This window comes from Toxotes jaculatrix, chromosome 6 (genome assembly GCF_017976425.1).
Source record: "Toxotes jaculatrix isolate fToxJac2 chromosome 6, fToxJac2.pri, whole genome shotgun sequence".
In the NCBI taxonomy this organism is placed as follows: domain Eukaryota; kingdom Metazoa; phylum Chordata; class Actinopteri; family Toxotidae; genus Toxotes; species Toxotes jaculatrix.
The window spans coordinates 24228269-24256176 of NC_054399.1; the positions used below are offsets into that span (position 1 = coordinate 24228269).

At 44.1% G+C, this 27908-nt stretch overlaps 1 protein-coding gene across 1 annotated transcript; it reads right to left on the reverse strand.

Annotated features, from left to right (window-relative positions):
* Positions 1-11: 11 nt before the first annotated feature.
* On the reverse strand, positions 12-27876 carry niban1a (niban apoptosis regulator 1a). Its single transcript, XM_041040044.1, has 14 exons — positions 27743-27876; positions 12196-12326; positions 11888-12016; positions 11647-11761; positions 10452-10616; positions 9629-9744; positions 6921-7025; positions 6363-6525; positions 5907-6094; positions 5267-5413; positions 4742-4852; positions 4033-4140; positions 3497-3608; positions 12-3405 (listed from the first exon to the last, which is right to left on the reverse strand). Exons 1-14 carry the CDS (start codon positions 27795-27797, stop codon positions 2153-2155), a joined length of 2898 nt encoding a protein of 965 aa, XP_040895978.1. The 5' UTR covers positions 27798-27876; the 3' UTR covers positions 12-2152.
* Positions 27877-27908: the final 32 nt, after the last annotated feature.

The following is a 27908-nucleotide window of genomic DNA, read 5'->3' on the forward strand; positions in this document are numbered from 1 at the left end:
TAATCAAAGTATCATGGTGCATTTGTTTTATTGGCAAATAAAACCATTTATTGTTTGTGCTTCTTTCCCTAAATTAAAACCAGAGAGTGGAGAGTTCATACAACAATAGTTTGAGGGAATGTTTGTTGATAGACTTATTTTATTAATAATATTTCCACACTGTTTGCATTAACCAACATTCATGTGGTGGACAGTTTATGGTCAAATGTTCCTCCCACTAACCCTGTCTGTGTAAGATTCTCTCTGCAGGTGAAAGGCACACGTGTTCAGACTGGGACCAGTCTCACTGAACAACCCCATCCACATGACGGAGGCTGTTTCCTTCTTCATGAGACCTAAGGCACATGTGGACAACATGGAGGTAATGGAAAGGCACTCTGAGCTTTTTTTTGTTAAAGAAATCCTTCAGTAAGTAAAAAAATAAAATCACATTAAGGAGAAGACAATGTGCCGACACAGCTTTAGTGAGAATGTGGCAGTGGTACTGATCCAGATCATGTGGTCTAATATATTAAAATACGTGTTACAGTGATATGAAACTAAACCTCACTGATTTCAAAATGAATTAGAAATGAAACAGTGACATGACTGTGGATGACTGATGTCATGTCAGCAAAATGGTTTGATGCTGTGGTAATTGTGCTTATTTGCTGAAAGTGACTCATTCAGATGGATCAGTCTTTACAATCTGATGTCTGTGCAAAGCTGGAATCAGGACAGGGTTAGCCTAGCTTAGCATAAAGACTGTAAGTAGGGGGAAACAGGTTAAGTCTTCAGTCCAAAAACACGCTAATACCTGTGAGGATCACTAATGAATATGTCATATGTGGTTTGTTAAACCTGCACAAAGTGAAACACCAGTTTGTGGTTTCAGGAAGTGTTGCATGCTGGGACTATTTCTTGATGAAAAACAGTTTAACTGTAGAAACGGGTACCTTTGCTCATGTACTGCACTGAAGTATAATTTTGAAGTACTTTACTGGTATTTCCATTTTGTTCTACATCACTACATGTCAGAGGGGAATATTGTACTTTTTCCTCACCACATTTATTTAGCAGCTGTAGTTACCTGTAAGGATTTTAAATATCAAACATACGATCAGTTTATAAAATATGATGCAGTAGTTTGAGTCAGAGAATACTGACATGAGAACTTTTACTTTGGATACTTTAAGTCCATGAGACATCTGATACTTCAGTAAAAATCTTAAAGCAGAACTTGCACTTCTAATGAATCATATTCATACTTTGGTAGGACTGGTGTTATTTGAGTAAAAGTTCTTCATACTTCCTCTGCCTCAGGTAATGACACTGCAACTGGCTTGATGTTCAACAGGAAATAGTTCAAACATGTAACTCCCTCTGAAGCCACATTTTCACTTTCACCTTCCTCTGTGTGTGTACAGATCCAACCAACAAAATACATCATGTTCATTTTGCTTTAGATGTGTTGGTAGGTGGAATTAACTCTGGGCAGAGCCAGGCTAGCTGTTTCCCCCCGTTTCCAGTCTTTATGCTAAGCTAGGCTAACCACATCCTGAGTCCAGCTCACATGCAGACATGAGGCTGATATCCATCCTCACATCCGACTCTATGAATTAAAGTATGTCAGCAATTTTCCAAAATGTCTAACTATTCCTTTAAAATAGATTCATAATCTACTGCACCACTATGAAAGTTACTCACAATCTTAAAATGGTTCAAAATCTTCTTGTTTTCTAAAGCAATTTGGTGCTAAAATATTTGTAGTTTGTATAAAAAAAACAAAAAAAACATCAGATTTACTAAATGAAACAGATTCTGTTGGTTGCATACGCCTGACACAGCTGATGTAATGATTTGTGTAAATGATGTCAATTTGTATAAATAATTTAATGTCATTTCATGCACGTGTTAAAGTTCATGGAAGCTTTAGTGAACGTTTCTCTGGAGTCTTTTACTGTTTCCTCTCAGAGAAAAAAATGTCCTCTGCTCTGACACGAGGATGATTTAAAGCAGACGAGCAGTTTTCTCTGAAATGGAGGCTACAGTTCTGAGGCCCTTCAGCAGACCATAGTAGAACACCCTTAATTACTTTGTCCCCCCCCCCGTCCTGCTTAAAGAACACTTGGTCCACATGTCCTCTGATGCAGCTGTGATTGGTCATGATGCTTTATTCGTCTGTTGGAACTCCGCTGGGGTAACGCTGCACCAGCTCCTCCACCTCAATCACCTCCACCACCAGGTCACGGATATCCTTGATGCAGTCCAGAGGCCGGGCGTCGGGGCTGGACAGGGCTTCCTCTTTGTCAGGCTCAGAAGACAAACAGGTGGTAGTAACTGTTGCCTCCACGTTTACGCTCGCTCCTGCTTCGATGTCCTCGCTCGCATTGACATCTCCGCTCGCAGCCTCCGTGTGGGTCTGAAGAGACAGCTCCGCACTTGTGCTTTTGTCTTCAGGTGCATCGTCTGAGCTCACAGGTGATTTACTGACATTAGCCTCATTCTCCAAGACATCAGAGGTTGTTGAGACCTCGTCCTCGCTGCTCTGTGTGACTTTGACTTCTTCTGTGGACTCCACATCAGAGGGGGCTGACTCACTTCCTACTGACACGTCCAGAGAATTAGGATCTGAGACAGTAACAGGCCCTGCTTCGTCTCCCTTCATGTCCAGGCCAACATCTCCAGGTGTGACTGCAGGTGCTTCACCACTAGAGGGCGCCTCTGACTTGACTTTTGAGCTCTCGCACCGTCTGTCTCCCTCACCACTGGCTACTGGCTGGAAACTGGTTTCCACTGCTGAAGACGGTACTGTTTCTGTTGTGGGATCAGGACTTGGTACAGGAGCTTCTGTTCGTGCTGCTGCTTCTTCTGGCAAAGCTAGGTGTTCTTCTTTTAGAGTGTCTGTGCTCTGTGTCTCCGTCTCAGCCGCCGTCTCGACAGAAATCCCTTTCTTTTGGATCGTGGCTGGTGCTACGTTGACTTCTTGTGTCTCAGCCGGAGAGGTCGTGTCTGCTAAAGCTGCTGCTGCTTCAAGTGCGACAGGGGCGATGACCTCTTCTGCCTTGGGTGCAGGTATCTCTTTATCCTGAATGACTGCGACGCTCTGAGCGATCTCTTTTTGTTCAACTTTGCCCAGAGGCGTCTCAATCACTGTCCCGTCCCCTGAGGCTTCACTCTGCTTCACGCTGCTCTCTTTCTCCTGCTGCTCTTCCTTCTGGGGGCTGGAAGACAGACCATTGACCACAAGAGGAGAGGGGGACTGAGGCTCAAAGGATGTTTTAGAAGGGGAGGCAAGCACCATGGCAGGGCTGCTCGGAGTGGAGACGGAGGGAGAGGAAAGGCTGGACCGGCTGGACTGGCTGACCAGGTCTCTGCTGTCTGTGAACAGGTTGTACTTCTTCAGGCTCGCCGCTTCCTTCACCACTGCAGGACAGAGAGAAAACAGGAGGGATTAGCGGTGGCTGGTCCTGGGAGTTTTGCCTGGTTGTCATGGTCAGTGTGTGTCTTACTGTACCTTTGGTGACCTCTTCGTCCAGAATTTGAAGGAGGATGCTCTCATAAACGTTCTCAACGTAGATGAAGTTGGAGTAATCGGCATAGATGGACTGATCAAGACCCTCAAGCTCCTGCACACAGAGACAAAGACACATGGGTCAGGATGGACAGACTGACGACTACTCAAACAATAACACTGAGAATACACATCCATTTATCATCTGTACACTTAAAAAAAACATCCATTTCACAACATGTGAACTGCTTCTAGAGACAGAATGTGCAGATGTGTTGTCATGCTTATGTTGCCGTACAAGTTTTCCTAGAGGGAACTCTTATCAAATATTCATTACTGTGCATAATTCAGTTCTTTTTATTCATTCTGTTATGGTGTTTCCACAGTCAGTAATATTTATAAAACAGAACTGTGTGTGTGCAGATTTCTGTGCTCGTACATCATGGATCTACTACAGAGGTTTTTATATCTGGTGTTTACATAATGCAGCTGTTGCACAGTCTGCATGTGTATGTGTGTGTGTGTGTGTGTTGACTCACAGCCTTGCAGGTGGGGGCCAGGTTCTTCTTGATGAAGGGCAGCGTGATGGAGACGAGAGCCTCCTGGAAGATCCTCTTCCTCACTGTGCTGCTGTCGTAGTCATATTGCTGCAGCAGACAGGAGACGAGAAGTCGAAGGTCAGCGCATCTTCATTTCTTTTTAATAACTTGAATTAATTTTTTTATAGATCATTCACATCAGTTAAAACAACATTTCAAGCATCACTCTATAAAGTTTCTCATATAACGACTGAAGCAGCTTTAGGTGACCTGTTCTTTCCACAGCAGCGAGTGAGCTCGTTCAGAACAGTTTCACTTAACTGTGCTAAATATAAATGAACTGATCCTGATATTTAATGTTGGGCTTGGATGTCATAGTAAAAATTTCATTTCATATCATTTATGGTACATTGTTAGTTTAGATTAGGATCAAATGAAAGTTTATTCAACCATTATGAGAAACTCAGAATTCAGAAAAAATACATTTCTGAGAAGGTTTCTCCTAATGACTTAGTATATCTTGTATTCCTCCTATTTCTCCCAGACTTCTTGAAGAATCCACAGTGATCCTTCTCACAGTGAAGCATCAGTTTCATTTCCTGTCATTTTACAAATTACTGGTAAAACTAATGAATCCAATGTAATTTAAACTATTCTGATTCCAGCAGCTGCAGGTGTTGTGTCTTGCTGTGAGGAACGACAAACTGACCTTGAGCACTCTGTGTTTGGCCTTTTCGATGGCAGAGCCGGCGTTGTCTGGGTTGTCCTGGACGGCTTTGTGCAGCAGCTGCTCGAACGTGTAAGCCATGTTCTCCATCAGCTGACCGAGCGACACGGGAGGACGAGATGAGACCAGATCAGGCAGCAGTTTCATGTCCCACACACACACACACATGCAAACACAGTGCAAACAGCTGGAAAACCCAGCAGCAGCAGCAGCTCACACCTGATTCATCATGTGTTCACAAAACTGAATCTTTGTACGGATTCAACTCTGAAATACAGTCAGTGTGATGAAGGAACACACACACGTTTCATATTATAATCACAAGTGCTTCCAGAAAGTTGGCTTTGTATCAGAACATCCCTCCACCCACTCTGTCTGAGCACAGACACAGGAGCTCAGCTGTCAGGCTGAGGGAGGAGAACATCAATGAAATAAATCTGGTGTGAGCACTGTGAGAGAGAGAGAGAGAGTGTGTGTGTGTGTGTGTGTGTGTTGTCATTGCTGTACCATCTGCAGGTCGATCTGAGCGCTGTGGATCACTCCTGTGATATTGGAGAAACCAAATCTCTCCTGCAGGTGCTGCAGTTTCTCCTGCAGGGAGCCGATCTTCTGGTAACAGCTCAGCAGGTTTGGTCTCGACATGTTATACAGAGCCTGTGAGACGGAGAGGAACAATGAAGTGTCCAGTGTCAAATCCAAAGTACAGAGAAAGGCTGAATGTTCTACCAGACTACATATATGTGAAGCTAATCTGAAGCCCCTGTCTCAGGTTCAGCTTTTAAACTCCTCCTTTTAAACCACATACAGACTGTAAAACCCTGAAATGTGTGTATATGATCTGCATAAATAATAAATGGAGAGAATTCCTGGATCTTAACTCTCAGTATTGAGCTCTAACACAGATGAGACACAGGCAGGGCAGAGCAGGGATATCAGCTTTCATACGTCGCTCATGTCACAGCCTCAAATTACACTCTGTGTTTGTGATTGTGTTGCCAGGTTTGGCTGTTTCTGACTCACCACATTGTTTCTTCATGCAGGGAAAATGTTGAGCTGTCACCTTAGATCATGAGTTCACTTCACAGTGTTTGTTCAGACTTTTATTGAAAAAAAAGAAAAAACCAAACGAGGATAAATATGAACAAACCTTTTTTAGTTGCTCGTTCTCTTCTCCCGCCATGACGTCCTGACACACCTGGTCCATCATCTTCTCACTCAGCTGTCGTCCCTCCAGGAAACCTGAGCTGATTGGCTCCATCAGTTCTTCCAGGACTGAGCCCAGGTACGGCTGGACGGACTCAGAGCACAGCTTCTCCGCCGGCTCTGATACTTTGGCTGCAGAAGGAAATAAAATTCTTTATTTTTAGAACCCGTCAATCCTGCTGCCTGAAGGAGGGGGTGGAGGAGGGGCTCACCACAGGTGCTGTCCTGAATGTTACTCCACTTTCAGCTGATGCCCTGTGTTATCCCTCAGCCTCTGTTCACCACCATCCACCCAGAGGCAGTTTCATTCACATTTATCAGAGAGGAATGCAGCTCATCCTGTGTCTGACAGCAGTGAGTATCAGTCTAACTCAGACTAACAGGAGAATGATAGCAGTACCTCGGACTTTTTCCTCCAGCTGCCGTCTGGAGTTGAGGATCTGGTCCATGTCGGAGTGGATCAGCACCTCTTGCTGCCGTACCGACGTCCGACATTCTTCCTTCAGCGTCGCCAGTCCCTCCAACAGATGCTCCTGGACCAGGATGTACGCCGCCTCCACCGTCTGAGCCCAGTCAGTGCATTAGTCAAAAACAAGTCATTAAAACCATTGCAACAATACAGTCCATTTTTTTATCTAACTCTGGACTCTAGGCTCAGAATAATGGAAACACTTCATTTTTCAGTTTTACAGCTGCAGTAGAGAATAAACAATAGAGACATTTATTGTGCAGAGAATGGCCGACAGCATGAACATATGTATTATTTCAGATTTAACTGGGTTAAATGTGTGAAGCCATCAGACTTCCATAAAACATTTACAAGCATTTTAAAATGCTCTTTGTTTTCATTTGAATTAACAAGGAAACAGCAGCAGCAGCTTCTGTTATAAAGTCAGAGTGTGGAAATTCCAGCACATCACTGTCGTGGATGAAAGCATCAAGTAAGAGTCTGACTCACAGCAAACCAGACTCTCTTCTTCTCTGTCTTCTTGGCTTTGAGACGAGGCAGCATCTCTTTCTCCAGAGACGGAAGCAGCTGCTCCATCACCACGTTGGCCATCACCTGCAAACACACCAACAAACGAAATGATTATCTGAAATGACTCAGGTTTCCAAAGCCCAAAGAGATGAAGTCAGATTTATTCATTTTGTTTCATTCAGAGTCATGTACAGGTCCAGATTAACCCTCTATGAAGCCTCTGTTCAGGCCTCCAGCTTAGTCTGGTTTTAATTGGATTTATTTTAACTTTATTTAAGTGAACATACTTTGTGTACGCACTACATCATCTGAAAAATGAAACAAACAAGATCTAATTTTGCCTTATAAATTAGTTTTAATTTACACTTAAAACATTTAAAGTAATTTCCACATAGTGAATTTGGGGCCTCCAGGGCCCCTGAAGGCCTACGAGTGCAGCTGTAACTGAAATCTATCAAGTCTGTGAGATAACCTGCCACATAAACAGTTTGTTGCATGGGCTGAGGGTCGTGTGTTGTGTCCTGTGGTATCTGACCTGATTTAACCTGAGTTTTTGACAGAATCAAATGAAATGAACAGTGTATGAAGTCCTTTACTACACACTGCCTGCTGTCGTCACTGTTCAGACGAGTGTGTGTGGGAATGTTCACACACTTCATCCACGAGTTCATCACTTTATTCACCTTTATTCCAGTCACAGTTGCATCAAACACAGAAAGGCAAACAAGCCCTCACCTTTAAGAAGCTGCAGCCGCTAAATGATAAACGATAACTAAATACCAACATCCAGATACACAGTCTGCGCACACACACACACACACTCAGAGCCACACACACACTTCTCTGTCCAAACAATCAAAATGCCTGACAACATGACTGATTTCACAGCTGTGGTTAGAAAACACACTGAAACGGTTTGTGTTAATTTTGCTGCCAACATTTCATTCATTCCATTCATTTCTCTGCCCTGACTCCTCTGTGTGTGTGTGTGTGTGTGTGTGTGTGTGTGTGTGTGTGTGTGTGTGTGTGTGTGTGTGTGTGTGTGTGTGTGTGTGTGTGTGTGTGTGTGTCAGATGTGCTTTGCGCAAGCCAAAAATGCTGGTGAGTGCAAGCATGTGCACTATGGTATGTATTTTTACTGCATGTGTATCCAGCAGAAACAACAGGAAATGTCTGACTTACTGCAGCAAAAAATCCACTTAAAAAGGTGTGCGTGTGTGTGTGTGTGTGTGTGTGTGAGGAGTGACCTCAGCAAAACTTCCTGCAGCAACTCAAACTTCCTTTTCACCTCCAGCTAATTTAGAGCAAACAATGTGAGAGAGCGACAACACAATGGAGGCGTCGTTTGTCCGTTATGTGGGAGGATTCCTGCTCGGCTGCAGAGGGAAGCACCATGAACGATGAAAGGCCGAGGTGCAGAGGGAGGAGAGAGGAAGAGGGAAACACAGTAAAAGATGACACAGTGACAGTGTGTTTGCTCTGTCGTCACACTCACTGTTCATCTCTGCAGCTGGAAGCCAAAGATTAAAGACAAACAGAGTGAGAGGGCGTACATCAGCTGCGACTAATTCCGACACAAACCCGACACACACACACTGCAGCCTATAAACGGGGCAGAGGAAACCCTGCTGTCAATTGGTCTCTGAACTATAACCCAACGATGAGGTTCAGGGCAGACTGTAGCTTTAAAGACAAGTTAAAATCACACACAAGAAACATGCCTGTGCATCACTGTGGAGCTGGACGCCTTCATGAAACACGTCACAGTGAGACGACATGAAAACCAACGAAGGGAAGTAAGAGACAACAAAAAGACACCACTGTCACTGCCGTGCTGGGACACAGTTCAGTTACAGCGTGCTGCTGCACAGACAGATGTTTTGCTCTTTCAGCTGAACATCTGTTTCATGAATCTTTAACTCATCTCCAGGATCAAATTTATCTGTTTGACAGACGCAGTTAATCAGCAAGTAAAATGAGACCAAAGAGTGAGAGGAGGGTGGAGAGACAGAAAGAGGACAAATTAAATACAGAAAAACGAAGACTGGGAAGAAAAAAGGCTTTTGTCTTTCTTCTCTGCTTTCTTTGTCTTTCTGCAGAGCACACGATTCCACTGCTCGTTTAACTGGGAGCTCATTTACTGGGACTATAACGATATTATCTTTAAGAAAGCACTAACAGAACAACACTGCAGCTCTTACTCAACCTTCCTGACCTGACCTGACCTCCTCCTTCAGCTCTGAGCCTCTGTACTTGCCGTAGCTCTGTGGGCAGTGATGGATGATTAGCACCATTTCAGCTGTGACCTTTTAGCTCAAATGAATCTGGATGAACGGTCAACTGTCGAACCAGATCTTAGCTACTGTTTCAGTGAGTCCAGTGTGATTAATAATGTTATCATGAGATGGAGGACAGAAACTCCAGAATAAGATCCAGCTTGTAGCAAAGCAGCGCTACACTGTGACACACAGAAGTGAGATGGATTAACTTTCACATCTCATTATCAGAAGAAGGATCATGTTTCCCAAAATCCTGATTTATTCCTTTAATAGGTAGAGATTTCTCCTAGAACTGTATCATGTATTTTTATAATGTAAGCGTGAGCCTTTGTTAATAATAATGTGTATTTTAAGAATCACAGCTGCTGCTAATGTAACAACCAACAAACCAAAAGAACAGGTACGTACCCTGACGTCACTTCCTATCAGCATGTCCCAGGCCTCGTATTTGCCTTTGTCCTGTCTGTAGAGCTGGATGGCTTTGAGGAAGGCCTGAACTTCACACGTCTTCTTCTTCAGGAAGTCTGACACAGAGGGAAGAGACGGAGAGATGAAGAAATAAAAATGAATCTCATGTGTCATCAGTAATCAGAGTGTGTTCGTTCTGACCGAGCACCGCATCGTGACATGTAGCAGCTGAATTCAACATAAAGCTTCATCACCCAGGTCCTTCCACCGCTCCTAGGAGCTGGGGTGGTGAATATGTTGCCATGGCAACTGCTGAAACTGGTTCAGCCAAAGAGCGTCTTGAGAGAATCAAACGCTGATTCCCAGGAGGACGGAGAGGTTTAAAGGCTGGAGTTCCCTCAGAGGCTTCGGTCAGATTCATTCAGTCAGTTACAACTGATTCCAGAGCAGTTACTCAAATCTGTCGATTTATTACTGATCACTCAGTCCACTGACTGAAAATTAATCTGCAACTGTTTTGATAACTGATTCATTATTTATCATTTTTTTAAGCAAAAATGCCAAAACTTCAGCTTCTGAAATGTGAATATTTCCCAGTTTGTTTGTGACAATAAACTCAACATAACACAAAAGACATTTGAACATGTTCACTTGGGCTCCAGAGAATAATAATACTTTTAAACAACAATTTAAAAAACAACCTTCTTCTTTCACATACTTCTTCCATGTTTGTTCTCAGAGCTGTAGCAGAGGATGGTAAAACCAGTTTTAGTGTTCAGATCTACAGTGTCTGTTCTGTCTCTGAGGATTTGGAGTGTCCCACCTTGGTTCTGGTGTCTGATGCAGTCTGTCAGGATGGAGAGGAAGGCTTCCTGTTTGGCCTGCTGCTTGAAGCAGAAGTAAGAGTCTCTCCTGTAGGGCAGACGCAGGTAGACCGGAAACTGACCTGGCATCCCCGACAGAGGAGGGGCGAAGTCCTCCTTCACACCTGAAACAGACGACATCATGAACTTTAACAGAACAGGTCTGGTCTAACAGCTCAGGCCCTTTTTATAGAGCACCTCGGTGTTTGTGGACCACTCCAGCTTGTAGTCCAAATTAACACCGAGGTACTTGTATGATGTTACAATCTCCACATCTGATCCCGCAGTTGTGTTACTGCTGCTTTGACTGTGTCACTTCTGTTTTCAGGGTGATGAACATGAGCTTTAAGTTCCTGTAACTCTGCTGCAGTTAATCAGCTACATTTGACATGACATTTATGCTTAATATTGTAAGTGGTCTCTTGCAAGCATAATAATAATAATTATTTTTATTATTATCATTATTATTAGTAGTAGTATTTGCTTGTTTGGGGGATCATAATTTCCAGAGGGTCATAAAAAGAATGAATTAGCTAATTAATGAAGTAATCAATGATCTATTCGTGTCTTTGACCTGCTGTCTTCAGTCGAGTCTTAAGCTCAGAAGGCTCGTGAGACAAGAGACGATCAGGTGTGTTGACAAATGTGGATCCCAGGTCACAGTTGTGGGTCCCAGTAAATACCTTGGAAACGTTCAGGCTCAGCGCCTGTTCAAACCTGCCTGCATTTACAGAGGAAACCAGTTCTACATGTGAACACTCGATTTCCTTTGTGATTAAAGGGAAATTCCGCAGAAACCAGTGTTATCAGCGCTATCTGCACACAGGTTGTACATGTTTGTTAGTTTCATTTTTTTATGCACTGAGTTGTGAGTGTGCAGCTCTTTCTTTCTGTGACAAATAGGGAAATATATTTAGGAAGAGTGAAAAGACAACACACTGATTAGTACAGAATAACTATATTTCTTTATCTAATTATATAATTGATGCCCTGTATTACTGTGTACAAAAAGAAATGACAGAAGGCAGGTGATATCAAGGCAACCCGACTCAGGACAGTTGTGGTGCATTGTTCGCTGATTGCTGCCGTTTGTGGAGACACTTCATTGTGTCGCATTGTGACTATGACTCTAAAAACACAAAGTCTTTTACTCACTGGAATCATCAGGAAAACACCTGTCCACCATGGCCATGTACTTCTCCTCCGTGGTCAGAACAGTGCCCCCTGTAGGCAGCAGCTTGTGACGAGGAGGAACCCCTTTAACAAAACTCTGATCAGATCAGAAGAAGAAGAGAAAGGTGAGGAAGACCATGACTAAAGATCGAAACGTTCTTTTGAGGCCATCTAGCTTCTCGTGTTGTTCGACTGACGGCGGCAGATTCACACTCATCCTCACCTCCAGGCTCTCGTGACACTCCAGGCTGTAGTTGGCTCTCACCACTATGTACCTCTCCCTCCACTTCCTGGTGTCGTCAAAGTAAAGGACGGCCTCCTCATACAGCACTTCTGCCTCCTGAGGAGCCTCCTGCACAACACAAACAACACACATAGAATTATTCACTGGAATTACGTTAGTTACATATTTCTGATTTTATTGCTTTCAAGCCTGTTACCAAACCTCTGAGTCATTAAACCAGATTTTAAAGCGTGAGGGAGCAGCTGCTGAGCCGGGGTCTGGAGCCAGTTCCACATTCGGACACGTACCCTCTGTTTGAGCAGCTGTGTGATCTTCTCTTTGTGCTGCTCCAGGTCATCTTCTACCTGAGAGAACCGAGCCACGGAGAACTGCTTCCTGTAGTACGGACTGAACGCCTTCAGCTGAGCCTCGGCTTGGCCTGAACGAAGACATGGACAGAGACAACACACCACATCAATTGGTTTTATTTGGGAATTAGAACAACACATAAAAAAATGAACTTTAAAAGAATCTATTATGCCTGAGGAAAGGTGCTGAAGACTGAGCGTCCACACACCTGTGTCTACAGACACACACACGCTGCCTTGTGGTCAGATTTCAGACCAACAATGAGAAAGGTGTGCTGGTGTGGGCGTGACGTTACAGGTAAAGGAAATGAAACATGAACCAGGAAGTCAAACACAAAGAGTGCACATTTTTACTCACTTCACTCTTGATTCTATAAAACTGAGGGAAGGAAGTTTGAGTTCTATTAACCGAGGTGTCACTGAAACACTCACCTGACTGACAGGAAATGAATGTATAAGTCAGTGATTTCTAAACAGTCTTTATGCTAAGCTAGGCTAACCATGTCCTGACTCTGAAGCGAACACACACAGCAGACTAATCTTCTCATCTCGTTCTTGCAGAGGAAGCAAATAGGTGCATTTCCCAACATGTTGAACTACTTTTGCCAAACGCTTCACCCACACACACACACACACACACACACACACACACACACACACACACACACACACACACAGGCCAGTCGTCCTCCAGCCTGAGTAACAAACACCAGATGACATCACACTGTACCCGAGGTCATCTCTGCATTTTACTGTAATCAGATCACGCATCAGACGCTGCTGTTCACGTCTGTCTGGATCATATGACTCATTCCTATCCAAAGCGTCCGATCAGACACGCTGTCTCTGTCCAAGTCTACAAGGCCGCTCTCACTACACGGCATCAACCAGATCCCTTTCACTTCCTGCTCCTCTCAGTCCCTCCTGTGGTTTGTCAGCCTACGACTGCTGGCAGTACATTGACGATTACTGGGAGAAAAGAAAAAGCTCTCCGATTTCAGTCCGTTCCTGCTAAACTGGGCCAGATTCCTGACGCGGAGGGATTCAGTTTCTTAGCAGAAACCAAACAAAGCTCAGCACAGACAGACTCAGGCTCGCCCAAAGTCACCGGAGAAATTTTCCAATTTTTCCCATTTTCTGTCTCCTCTCTGCTCGACTGCAAACCACATCACATCCACCAGAGAGAGCAGCAAAAAAAATCCTTTGAATGAGTATTTACCCAGCTTTAAATGCTCAATATCCACAAACCATTAAAGGTAATTCCCTGTGACACATCTTCCACTTAATGGATAAACATGCCTGAGCATGCGGCTGCTGTTTATTGTCTCTCTGCCTGTTACAGTCACTGTTTATGTTGAGGTTCGTGGCTCCATCATTATCTCTCCGGGTAGCAGCAGGATGTTTTACAGCGGGGATGATGGCACAGGGCCACAACAACCAGCCTCAGATCACTATGGAAACAGATCCTGCGGTGCTCCATCACACTGTACGTCTGGACTGAACATTCATTTAGAGCTGAGAAATGCGCGTGGTGTTTTATAGCTCGGTTTCAGGGCAGAGACAATCTGCTTTAAAAAAAAAACAAAAAACAAGACAAACAGAAAGAAAAGTCTGAGTTTAATCAAACTGAATTCCTTCATTTTTATTGTAAAATGGCCCAAATCACTATGATGCAGTCAGTGAGTTTCAGTCAGATACTTAGGGATAACTAATAGAACAGTGAATGGATTGTGATAAAGTGAACACACAGACAGAGCTTCATAAAGGTGGCCGGCTCATGGTTTTAACATTTTGCTTTAAAGAGGTAAAAACCCCTTAACCCATCCAGAAAACCATCAATAAACCGTTAACACGTTACAGTCCATTAGTTTACACCACACAGCGCACCACTTTAATTCTACTTCATTTGTTAATTGAGGCCCTTTGAAAGTTAGATTTGGTTTTAAAGGGGTAAATTAAAGTCATTTTAAAGGAGTGTTGTTTCACAGTGGGAGTTAGAGAGGGGGCAGTTTTCTTCATCAGCAGCTGCAATTTGAAGCTGCTGATGAATCTCAGGGGAACTCCCTGTTTTTTCCTCAGGCCTAAACAATGCAGCGTGTAAGGATTAGCCGGTCTCTCGTCTCCTCGTTGACCCCGACGAGCCCTTTCCTCTGCTGATCAGCTAATCACAGTGGATATCCTTTCCTTAAAAATAAATTAAAATAATAATAACAATTGAGCAGAGTTTCAATTTAGGTTCTCCACATCTCACAAGTTAAGTCCAAGAATCAGAAGTGGAAGAAAATAAAGTTTCATCAATGCATCTCTGTTCAGTACAGACCTGTGGAAAACCTGTCTGAATCCAAAAAGGACCAAAGGACAGAAGCGGTCCAACACAGACCTGAGGATGATTAGACCTGATTATAAATAAGGTCGGCCCGGGCAAACCTGAATACAAAGCAAACACCAACAACACTTCCTGTTAGGAGGACCTGAGTGAACCTTTACCCCCACCTTTCCTCTACTGACTCCAGGCCTGATTCTTTCAACATGGAGGCTACAAGTCCTCGTTTTCCAGTGGTTTATAAACCATGGACAGTCTTTGTGACACCCTCACTGTGGACAGCGTCCCTCACGTGTCTAAAATAATCACTGACTCTTACTGTGCTGAAATACCAAACACCACTGAAAAGAATTCAGGTCATTCTGCCAACAGTCACATAGCACACTGATTTAACAAGGAGACAACAGACACATGAAACCATCTCATCTCATCTGAAAGTAAACCAGTCTGCATCCACAGAGACAACACCCAGTCCTCCACAGACACTGCCTGTCAGTGCCTGATGTGAACTGCAGCCTGCTGTCCTGCGTCTGCGCAGCAGCATCCAGTCAGGTTGGACGTGGACCTTTTGTGACTCGGGGGAGGATCATAAAAGCAGCAGGTTTCTTCTTGGACAAGTTTTATTCCTCTGCCTCTGAGCTGCAGGTCCAAACTCTCAGAGGTCTCTGAGCAGAAGACTGATTTTATTTGTCAGCTGGCCTAGTCCTTCACTGGCTCAGTCTGCTGCCAGCTGTTTGAGAGACGTAAGTTGAAATATATTCTTTCTCTTCACTGACTCAAGATGGAGGAGCTCTTTCTCCTTCAGCGATCCCTCCTCTGAGTTCAACTCGGTTCATGCTGCTCTGAGTTGATTTGAATGGCTCTGACTCCGGCCCTGGTCTCATCATCCTGCTGCTGGTGCAATGCAAAATATCTCCAGCCGCTGTTTGTTTATTATGTTCTTTTTCAGGCTCAATGGTTATGCAAACACAGAAAGGAGGAGGGCAGAAATATTCAGACACACCTTCAGACGGCCTTTAAACAGCTGAACTACAGAACAGATGATGGTGAAGAATTTATCACTGCTGATCGGGGGGGGGGAGATTTATCATTTTTTCATCAGTTTTTTTTCTCTAAATCAAGGGGAGGAATTAAACAATAATAATCATCATCGTAAAGCTGAGGAGGATCTTGCTTTTTTCCTCCTGACCCACATAATTTTGGGCTCTAGACATTTTATAAACGAAACAATAAATGAATTCATTATTAGTGATTACTCATAATTACTGCCTTGTTTTTGTTGCTGTTGTTGTTTACAGGGACAGTTTTTATTCATCAGCGTTACTGTAAATGTGCCAGTGTGAGCCATCTGCCTCTGTTTATCTGCTGTCCCCAGCATGTGGAAAAAAAACAAACAGTAACACCAATAAAAGTGAATAATGTGCAGAATGGTGAGGACAGATCATAAAGACGTTTGTTTAAAGCAGAGCAGACGAAGACAAAGTGTCAGAATGAACCGCAACAGGCGAGCCTCGCCCATGAACACACTCTGTCATACAAAGACAACACACAATGGCAGCAACTGACACACAAACATGAATGTGCTTACATGTGTAAGTGAAGGTGGAGCCACAGACTCTTCCACATTATGCTCGTGGCTGAAATAAGGGCGTTCCAGCCTGTACAAACTATAAATGTACTGTGAGAACTGAATGTTGTGTTAAAATGGTGACAATTAATACAATAAAAGTTGCTCACCCACTCTTTCCCTGAAGCTGCCAGAGCCTTAACACAGAAAAACAGATTCTCAGGAAAGAAATTCAGCTGTAATGAATCGTTGTGGTTTCAGTTATTTAAAACACAGGTTCAGGGATAACAAACACAGCCCAGACAACCTCTCCACTCTCATATCCTACATCTGAGCCACTGACCTGAAGCTTGAATCAGACCTTCAGGTAACTGAAACCTGCAGAGACTAAACAGCTTCACAGATTCTGACTGTTTCCACCAACACTCACAGATGTTTGTAGCCATGACAGGAAGTTGAACAGCTGAAGAAAACACACGGCATCCATCAACAACAGTTGGTGCTGCTGCTTCAGAGGAAGAACCCCAAAGTTCAGTTACAACACGTCACACTCACAGTGCACCGCACAGCTGTGACAGATTTTGTATAATTAACTCTCAGCACTGGACTGAGGGACAAACTATTAGGATCCTTCATCACAATCACCTGTGTGACTTTATCTGTTGACTCTCAGCACCAGCTGAAGCAAATTGGGACAGACTCAGTTCAACGCAGCCAAACCAACAGTAAATGTGTTCACGCCTTAACTCCTTAACCTGCATGTGTTTGGACTGTGGCTAGAAGCCAGAGCACCTGTCCACAGTCGGCCACTGGGACAATTTGGCAGCAAGACAAGAACATTTGCATGCACGGAGGCAAAGGTGCACACAGCTCATTTGGATGTTTGCACGCCTGTGACTTACATGACTCTGAGTATAAGCTTAATGAGCTCTCTATTTCCATTTCTACCTCCCTCGTGTCGAGAATGGGATCTGCCAGTGAGCTCCCTTTATCCTTGATCAATGTTTTTCTGAGATTTGTGCACGTCGGCTCCTCTGAAAGCAGCCTGTGCAGCCTCTGTCACCTCTAACAGCCTCCTGTGAGGAGACTTACAGCCATTTACACTGACTGGGTGTAGTATGTTACACCTGTTACACTTGTTCCACATGAACGAGAACATGAGACCTTAAGAGCCACACCTGCGGACTAATCCACGTGGTAGGTGCAGGTGAAGAAGCTGCCGTCGCCGTGGTAACATCTCAGCTGTGAACCCACAGAATAATCCTGATTTTATTTTCAGCTGCTTTCCTGCAGCTTCAGAGAGAAGTTGTTATGGAAATGTCCCTGAATCAAAGGTTATCAGCACATTTACAGAGAACATCTCAGCTGAACTGAGCAAGTTTCTTTCAAAGTTAAAGTCTCATTAGTGCAAAACTCCCTCTGAGTATTAAAGCAATCTGTCCTTTCACTGAAACATATGTTGGTATGTGAGTTATAAGTGTGTGAAGTGAGGCAGCAGCTCCACTACAACCCCCTGTTTCACTGGAGAGACCTGATTTTCCACCTTCACCGTTCATAATGTCAGAGAGCAGCAGATCCAACTCTGTGCCTTTAAACACGATCAGGTTTCACTGCTCATGTTTAAGACATGGAAATGTTCAGAAATTCTTTTAATAATTCCTAAATCTGGATCTGCATCACAGATCCAGATTTCATCTTGTTCTTTGGTTCTTGACTTGTTTCGTGGAATTTTGTCACCAAGTTTCTGGGATTTCCTGCTAACAAACAACAAACAGATCCAAGAGGACTAAACAAAACCTCTTTAGCAGAAGGACGAAATAAAAATGGCCACAGTTTTATTGCACAGGTGGGTTCCTGTTGTGAAATAAAACCTCCACCTTCAACCAAAACAAGCAGAAGGTGCTATTTCACACAGGAAACAGCAAATATTTAAGGAGCGCAGGTGTTGTTCAGATCATCAGCTGTTAACTAAATGCATCGCAGGATCAGATCTAAATGGCAGAACATCTCTGAAGAACAATTTCATGAAACTGGAAAACAGCATTTCAGTTCAGATCTGGGTCAAAAAATAGTCAACTCATCTTTTAATGCCTTCAGTTTCCAGGAGAAACACATGCAAAAGGAATGTGGCACAGATAATCATCAATGTATGAACACACAAACAACACACCCAGACATCACACCACAGCCAAGGTCAGCTCACCTGCACAGTCTGAGCCTCTGACCCTCACCAGACATTGAACGTTCAGCCTCCACACACATTTCTAACATCTACCCTAGAACACACTGTGTGTCCATACACACTTAATTTCCGCATTTTGTTGGTTTTCGTTATTACTATCATGTTTATATCTGCTTATGTTTATTTATTCTGTTTGTTTTACTGTTGAACGATGGATTCTGGTGTTATCAATTTAATAAACTTTATTATACTGCGCTCCTGAGTGTTGAGACACTTTGGTGTGACTCTGACACTGTGAGGGGAGGGTTGGTGGAATTTTCCGACACCTCCTGCAGCAAAATGATTCACAAAGATCATTCAGGAAAGATTTAGATGGAAAATATGAGAATGTGAGTCCCTGCATCACAGAAGATGATTGATCCAACAGGTAAATCACGACGAACTCGGAGTTCTTTGTTCCATATAAGACTATGAGAGTTTTCCTTCGGTCGTCTGGGGTGCATGTGGAACGCTGACATGTCAGCACATGTCATCTGCGTTGTCATACACACGCAAACACACTAAGTGCACAGGTATGCAGAGACACTGTGGACATGTATTCTACAGCTTCAAGTTTCTGCACATTAAAAAAGCACATTCAAAAACTACTTTATAAACAAGTTAAAAGTGCAACATGATGACTGAAATATTAAGAAAGAATTCATGTGATTTTAAACATATATGTGGGCATCATGGCGGCGGCTGCTCAGACAGTCCACTGAGCTGTGCGGTCCAGAGAGGAGCGTCTCTGTGTCGTCAGGCAGGAAATACCTCAGCCACCGAGCAAGTCACTGCACAGCAGAAAAATGTCAGACAGACTCAGAGGCTGTGTGTGTGTGTGTGAGGAGAGGAGGGGGCTGCATGTTGGTGACAGATAGATGAAGGTGTGTGTTCGTGTATTTTGAGAACACACACACAACAAAGTGAAGTTCAAGTCCATTCAGACTGAACACACACTGCAGCGCTCTTCTTCAGCAGAAGGTTCAGGTTTCTTGCCGTCATAAGGATGTCAGGATCTGAGGCGGATTCAGGTCTCCCTAAACGACGACCATCGGTAAACAGTGCTGGCACGAGCGTATCGGCAGAGTCTCTGTGTCAGGTTATGACACGGCCACGCTGTACATCTGCATGAAGGTGGCGTTACCTGTCAGGCCACAGCCAAACTGAGTAATAAGCCAGTGATGTTGAAGCATGAATGAAACAGCTGATACCACTCACACTCCATCTCTGAAGGTGGTGCAAACAAAATTCCACCCACTGCAAATAAAAAAAGGAATTTTTAACCTGTTTGCCAGGTTGTGACTATTTACTGATACAACAAGAAGGCAGCGGGAAATGAGGCCAGTCCTTGTTTGTTTTGTGTGACAAAACAAAAATGAGTTACTGTGCGTAAAAATGTTGGAAAGTGATATTGATAAAAAGCAGTGGTTTGACAGGAGTGTCTTCTTTCTATGATTTCTAAGCTGATTCATGGTCATGAGTCTGACACAGGCACTGGAAATAGAGATATTCTTCCAAAGTGTAAGCCGCCCTGAATCTAAATATCTGTGTATCACATCAGTGTGAGATCTGACTGAGTTATGAGTCAGAGGAAGAGGAGAACAAATTTTGATTTGCTTTTCGGAAAAATCTATGCTTTGCTCTGTGACCTGAATGTAATGACGGAGACACGAGGAGATGTGGGGCCGGGGGGGAAGTGCTGCACCTGCAGAGGTTCCTTCAGTAAACCTCCCTCACAGCGCTGACAGGTTTTCCTGCCCTGATGTAATTTCACTGACACTGAAGATATATTCTCTGCATCTGAACAAGCTGCTTCAGATGGGCGTCGCTGACTCCGAGTTTTTCTTAAACACTCATAAACTAATCTGTCTGTCAGCGACTTTTACAAGCTGCAGAGCCTGTTTGACGCTCACATGCCATCGTACCTGGGTGACGTAAAGCAGGAATGTAAAGGTCCCGACGCACAGGTCGCTCGTTTTTGCCTGCATTCCTCGTGTTTACACCATAAATAACCTGCATACAGACATGAACTTTCAGCTGGAAGGTGGAGAATCCTCCATCTGCACCGAGCCCAAAGCTGACAGAGACAAGACCTGGACATGGCCAAAAGTATGAGGACACGCCTCGTGGTTTTCAGTGAGAATATCTTTTTCCATAATTTGAGTGAACTGATCCTTTGTCTACAGAATGACTAGTGAATTTACTGTGGTATCATCAGAGTGCTGTCTCTTCCTTTCAGAGTTAGAGGCAGAAATACTTTCTTGGCTACTCAAAGCAGGTTTGATGGTGAGAGGCTGTTTGCATGGCAGCACATTCTGCTGGACTTGCATTGTGTTCTGTGGACACTTGTTGAGGGAGATTGAGTAAACAGCAGGTGGGCTTCAGGCCGACTCTCTGAGCTGTAGTTTCCTCTCTTTGTGGAGGGCTGTGGCTTCAGATCTAAAAAGGGGGGGAAAGTCTCGCAGTTTCTCAGCTCCTCTGAATATCTGAGGGGTTGTGTAATGGCAGCTGGAGGCAGAGTGACACAGCATGAAGAATGGCACTCTGACAGGAAAAACAAACCCAGAATATCAGAATCTCTGCAACTCTCACAGCCATGCTAGTAACGTTTAGGCTGCAATAAAATCTTGTAACAAACAGACTACACTGTGTGTGTGACATATTCCGTCTTAACAGATGATGTACTGAGCTAAATCCTGTGTGTTTCCAAAGCTGTTAGAAAGAGGAGACATTACACTCTTTGAAGCCATTTTGCAAACATGCAAACACACCGGTGTGTCCGTCCTCAAACGGCAGGACTGAGGTTTAGTGTCTCCCTTCCTTCAGACTCAGACCTCGTAAAGGATACACCATTCTAACAGAAGGGAAACACTATGCAACAGGGGAGCACAGACTCTGGTCCAGTCCCGGTTCCTGGTACTCATCCCTTTGAGTCATGATGAGATGAGCAGTGGTCTGAAGGAAACAGTTCAAACTGGTGAGTAATGCAGCGACTCCACAGAGCAGACGGCAGAGCAGATGTCTCACCCTGCTGAGCTCCTCTGTTCGCTCTCTCTGTGATAAAATATGTGGACAATAAAGATGGACCACCACTCTGCCAGATGTGGATGATGTACGACTCAAACTTTCTGCTCAGACAAATAAATGTCATAACCACCATCATCATCATCACTGTAAAAACCATCTAAAACTGTGGTTGGGAGTATTTATTTTATCTGAGGATCCATATTTTCACGGCCTCACAGAGCCAAACTACATCTCACAAGCTCTGTTGTTTCCAGGGAAGTTTCAGTCTGAAAAACATCCAAGAAGCTCAGAAGACACATGTTGGAGTAATTAGTGAAATATGGCCTCCAGAGCCTTATCATGAAGTATTTAGAGCATCTGCCCCAAAATCCAAAGATCTTCAATTTACTGGTTCATCTCAAAAGAAAAATGATTTAGGGATTAATCGATTTTGCAGCTCTAATCAGTATAGAGTTATTATGGGTTGTATAATCAAATAAATGTATTCAATGGGACCTTGATAGCCAAACAGTTCAGGTGCAACCACATAACCACAACATCCATGGATGGACTCCAGCAGGTGGGCCTTATTACTGCATGTCAAACTCTGTCTCCACCAGGGTCCCTGTCCCCCACTCTACACTGTGACTGTCAAATAAAACATTCAGTCAGTTGTTTTCTGTCTGACCACACAGAAGACTCAAAACACCAAATACCATCAGACAGAGCTGGAAAAAAGAAAAGTTATATTCTACTAAAGGGCACAAAACCCTGACAGAGACAAAGGGACCAATGACATCAGAGAGAAAAACTGCTCCATGTCTCCACCAAAACTGGACTTCTGTCAATTCATGAATCATATGTACTGAAGAGGATCACTTCATCCAACCCAACCCTGTAAACTACACACCCACCCCGCCCTTCTGCCCTGTCCACGCACATTTCACTGCTGCAGACCCAGACAGAGAGAGAAAGAGAGGGATGTTTTCACCATGAGAAACGGGTGAACGGTGCCACGCACAGCCAGGAAAAACTGACGAAACAAACACGAAAGCACAGGCATGTCCTGAAGTCTGCAGACTGAGGCCACGGAGGCTTTTACACAGCTGCAACATGAGCTGCAGACAATAAAGAGCACCCAAAGGATCCCATTAAGCAAGAGTCTAAAAGCTGGTTTCCTCCTGCCTCGAACACATACGGTGTTTGATTTACAGTCTGATTTACAGATTAACAGTGTGGATTAACTGTGTGTAGCAACAAAATACACAAAAACAAACATTTCCACGAGTTTCCACCTCGGGAGCACTTCAGTGGACACACACGGTCAACACACTGCAGCACAGGACCCCTATTTTTACTTTTCCATTCCCAGTTTGAACACATGAGGTAGGGGTGGGCAAAAACATCACATCAAGATTTTTTAATGGTAAAATCACGATTTTATCACAGTTCATTTTTACAGTGGTTCATTTAGAACCAAACTATTCTCTGTGTAAAAACTTAGCCCTAAAGACAAAAAAGTCACCTCTTTCCACCGTTTGCTACTTCTCTCATATGGCGTGCTTTTATCAAAGGCTTGTGTTATAGTTGGTTGTTTCTGTTTAATGTCTTTAGCCGTTACCACTGGCTGATGTGTGGTTGGCCTCGCTGCTTGGCTCTCAGCAAATTGTTTCGGATGCTGCCTCTTCAGGTGGTTAAAGAGGTTCGTTGTGTTGCCATCCGAAGCTCGAACCTTCTCTGTGCAAACTTTGCAAATGACAGTTGCTTGCGTTTTGTCGTTTGGAGAAAACCCAAACCAGTTCCATACCATAGACTGTATAAGACATGGACGTAGCACCCGTGACGTCACCCATTGGTTTCAGGGAGTCGGTTTTGTGACCAAACCATGGGCATTTGAGCTGCGCCATCTTGGATTTTAGTGGGAGTGTACTTTATATATTTGGCGAAGAGGCGGTTACTTTACGGGTCAGCCGGCCGAGAACCTGGCCACTTAGCTCGAAGCAACCGAGCTAGCCTAAGGCTAATCAGCTAATCAGCTAGGCTAACAAGCTAAGTGGCAGCTACACGCATCTACATCCACCACACGACAGTCCCCGAGTCCGACCCGACTAGCTCGACCCCGTACGACCGCGACACAGAGCATACAACAGAGATCATAATGTTGCTGCTGTGTTTTAAACATGACTGTTTCAGATAGATGGAGCTGCAGGGTTTGGTGGAGTTGTGGGGGGAAATTTATTTCTAGCCTGTTATTTAACTGTGAAATAATCATTATTATTTCATATTATATAAAAAGTTAAAAACATTACTATTATTATTATTATTGTCATTATTATTGATGATAACGATAAAAATAATGGTGATAATAATATATTAAAATGTTTAATATTTACCGGCTTTCACCGCTGCCTCCACCCACTATCCACTTACAGTTACAGCAGCACACAAACAAGAGCAGTCGCTTATTGACGGAGCTGCTCTGTCCATGCATTGTCGGACTTTTTAAACAGAAAAATGAGACGAAATAAAATTGTAGCCGAGTATTCCCGCAATAAACGGACTCCGAGAGCACGGAACACACCGCAACAGCGTTCCTTTTTATCCGCATTATCCGCTCCAGTCCTCTATCTGTATCAGCAGCGACCATAAATCGGCAATTAAGTCATAAGTAAGGCTGTCAATTTTTATTCGATATTCGAACATAGGTTCGAACGAGGGGTGAAAAGTTCGTATTCGAACTGTTATTTCCCATTCGACTGTAGGCTGTCATCTCCCTCAACCCGTCAGACCATTTGAAGTAGTTTTCATTGTATTCCAGCAGAGGGCGCTACTATATTATTGACCTATCATTGGGCCCCTCTTGACCTGCAGCCTCTCAGCGGTAAAGGTTAGGAACATTAAGCTAACTTGATATTTGCTAAATGGATCGTAACGAGGAAAGCCGCCCTGGGCGGACAATCGCAACGCCAACACACATGAGAAGCGGCGTGTGGAGGTATTTTGGTTTTTACACAATGGATGGTAAAGTCACGGACAAAAATACGGCTGTTTGTCGGCTGTGCAAAAAGAAGCTACCGTACCATTCAGCAACAACAAATTTACGGGCTCACCTGCTAGCTCACCATCCCGCGGAGGCAGACACGCCAAAGACAAGCAAAGCAGCGATAAATGTACAGCCTCGATTGACAACGTATTATTCTCACGGTGACAGGCAAGGAATAAGTTCATAAAAACGTTTTTTAAAAAATACTGATTATATGCATTTAGTTGCCGTGTGAATGTTTTACAGGCTTTGCAAGGAATAAAACACATGAACAAAAGCAATTACTGTTGTAGTGTATTGAGGTGAGGTTTGAGTGTGGGTTCGATTATGTTCGAACAATGACAGATTTTTTTAGATTCGTTCGAACACAATTTCTTTTTAAAGTGACAGCACTAGTCATAAGCCAGCGGCAAAATATGCCGGTACATGCTAATTAGTGCAAACATCCAGGTAAAATAGTGAGAAATTTACTTACCGGAAAAACTGCAACACAGACTCCTTAGACGGTCGGTTAGTACAGTCCACACTACAACAAGCCATACTGTCACAAAAACCTGTCCGAACATTGGCAAACAAACACGGACACTGCAGCCCCTGTCAACCGCTGGAGTTAGCCGGAGGCCTCTGGATGTAGCCGCCTAGCACAGCCGGTGCTTTAGCAAAGAGCTAACTGCCTGTGCCTGTCTATGGGCACAGGCAGCCAATTCAACGTAACCACGCCCTAATTTATTAAGCCTAAATAACACTAAAACGGTTGTGGTACAAAAAAATTCACCCCCCTCACAGTGTTCACGGAGGTGGAAACTATCAATAGAGACCAAAAACAAAAAATGTACCAGGCTGTAAATGTGTTTTTTTAGGCTGTAAAGTTGGCTATTTTAACATGGGGGTCAATGGAGAATTGCTCACTTCTGGAGCCAGCCCCCAGCGGCAGCCGAGGAACTGCAGCTTTTTGAACGCGGAAGTGATCCTCACTGCTGAAACCTACAACTCCCCCCTTGTTCCATACGACTGAAGTGGAGTTCATCTTGGGGACCAACTCCAAGCTTTCACTTTCGTTGTCGGCCATGGCTACCCGCTACAGCTTGACTAAAACAGCGAGGCTAGTAAAAAAAAAAAAAAGCAGCACTGCTCGTACTTCGCCATGATTGGTTGGTCATGTTCACGTGAAGCGGGCTGTTAGTTGCCCATGAAAAAAAAAAACTTTGTGCGTCTGTGCGCAAGCATAGAGCTGCAATTAATAGAATGTGCCCTATAGACGATAATACGATCTCTCTCCTCTGGCAGATCGTCAACACTTCTAATCCTTCACGATCTAATATCGACATATCGCACACCCCTAACACGAGGCCGTGTCCTGTAACCACTGCAACCACAGAGCCAACACAACCAGCGTCAACACCCACAACAGCACGTTGGTTTCACTGAGAATATAAAACAGAATTATATTCTGCCATGTTTTCTGAGGACACCAGATTTTTCTCATCATTGTGGCCAAGTTTTGTCTCTGTTTTATATTGTTCGTGCTTTGTCACATTCTCTGCTTTTTTTCTGACTTTTAACCTTCATTTTGTTTGTTAACAACAGCTGGTTTAACCGAGTGTTGACCCCAGGTGTTATTCATATGACCCAGGTGTTTTCTAACTTAATAACTTGGATGCTCTGGAGGCCTCGGGGTTAGACTGCCAACCATAAACCAAATCATCCCCAGTTCATGGTCCTTTGTTCCACATCATTCTCTCTCTCTCTCTCTCTCCTCATTTCCTACCATCTCCCTACTGCAGCTCAGCTGTGACATAAACATAAAATGCACCACAAAAATTTTTAAGAATAAACTCGATTTTTTTAAAACAAATCAGCAAATTCAACATTCTGTCAGCCCTGTTTTCAAAAAACAGGAAAGTCAAATCTCTTCCATGTTCCATGGTGATCTATAAGTCAGAAGACCCACTGAGAGGAAACTGGAAACAGCCTCAGGCAAGGATGAGACAGTCGAAGACATTTGGTCAATAAAGTGCAGGAACCTGTCAGTTTTCAGCAGATGGTTAGAAGTGAAAAACATTGGGTGAACATTCCCATGGCATTCACGTTAAATGATGCTTTGACCTGCAGGGGATATCAGGATGTGCCGCCATAAATTGGATCATCATTCTCCAGCCCTGACCTGTGGCACCTTTAACTGCCCCTCAAAAAAAAGAAAAACAGATACAGCTGATACTCAGCCAGACTCAGCTGAATCACTGCGGGTCTGTCAGATGTGTTAGTGACTCTACCAGGTTCATACGTTCAGTGACTCAGAGGTTTTCCAGCCAGGAAGCACCTGAACGCACCTTTAAATATCATCAGTAACTGGGAGCAGACTGTGCTGAGGTGTGGGCCAAAGTCGGACTGCTAATTCCTGCATGGGGAAAAGTTTGAGTCTGCCCTGGATTGTATGAAGAATCCATAACAACTGCGTTATACTTTATAAATACCCTCCTGACTCATCTTCTTTACACCTGGAGACAAATATCAGCTTTAAAGCTGCAGCATTTTCTGAGCTAAAGGATACTGCTGACATTTTCTGAATCCACTGTGTGACTGATTCAGTTTCTTTATGCTGGCACATACAGCGGAGCCACCTGTTTGAATCTGCACCTGTCTACTGTGTCATCCATCTCATTTACACACAACAAAAAGAGGAGATGCATCTTTTGTCCTCTCAACATGTCTACCCGTGGACACACCCAGCAGCACTCAGCGGACTCTGTCCCCTCTCACTTGTCTTTGTCCTGCAAGACTGGAAAGGCCTGAGAGACCTGATCAGCCCCGCAGATAACCCCCCCCCCCCCCCCCAACCCAGCCCAGCCCAGCCCTCCCAAGCCCCCTCTGTCAGACAAACTGTCCGGAGGAAGGTGAACTTAGGTTTCTGGGTAACCGGACTGAGAGATCCACATTTCTGGAAACAAGATGATCAGCTGCGTTTTTCAGATAAACTCTCAGCAGATAAACACATGAGAAGATAGGATCTGAGCACAGACCTGAATGAGACACAGGTTCTCACAAATCAGGACAGACCCTGAAATTCACTGACTCCTGTGAAGCGTAAAGAAAAAAAACAGCGCGCTTCTTTGAGTGATTCGGCGATTTTCACTTATCACTAACACTAAGACATTAATCTCCGCCACAGAACAAAGCTGTGAAGTAGAAGTTTGCTGTGAAAGCCGACAGAAACGGACCGCGGCGTTTCCTCGGTGGTAAATGAATGGCGGTGAGCGCGCGGTGAGAGCGCGGTGCGTCCTCGCCGCGTCGCTCCAAGCGTCAATCCGCATGTTTTCCCGATTTTACCTTTGATGTAGTTGGATTTGTTGTCATCCAGCAGACTGGACGCGGAGATCCCCATAGTGCTGTTGCCGGGACAGGATCCACAGGTAGGGTTCAGTCCTCAGGTACAAACACCGTCACATCGATCTGAAGCGAGAGCAGTGAAGGAGGGAGGAGGGGGGAGGAGGGC

Excerpts from the sequence above, each read along its gene's own strand:
- niban1a (XM_041040044.1), bottom strand. The coding sequence starts at position 27,797 with ATGGGGATCTCCGCGTCCAGTCTGCTGGATGACAACAAATCCAACTAC. Across the intron at positions 10,617-11,646 it reads GTGTTTTCCTGATGATTCCA|GTGTGAAGGAGGACTTCGCC; the intron begins GTGAGTAAAAGA and ends CGTCTGTTTCAG. Across the intron at positions 3,609-4,032 it reads TGGCCCCCACCTGCAAGGCT|GAGCTTGAGGGTCTTGATCA; the intron begins GTGAGTCAACAC and ends CTCTGTGTGCAG.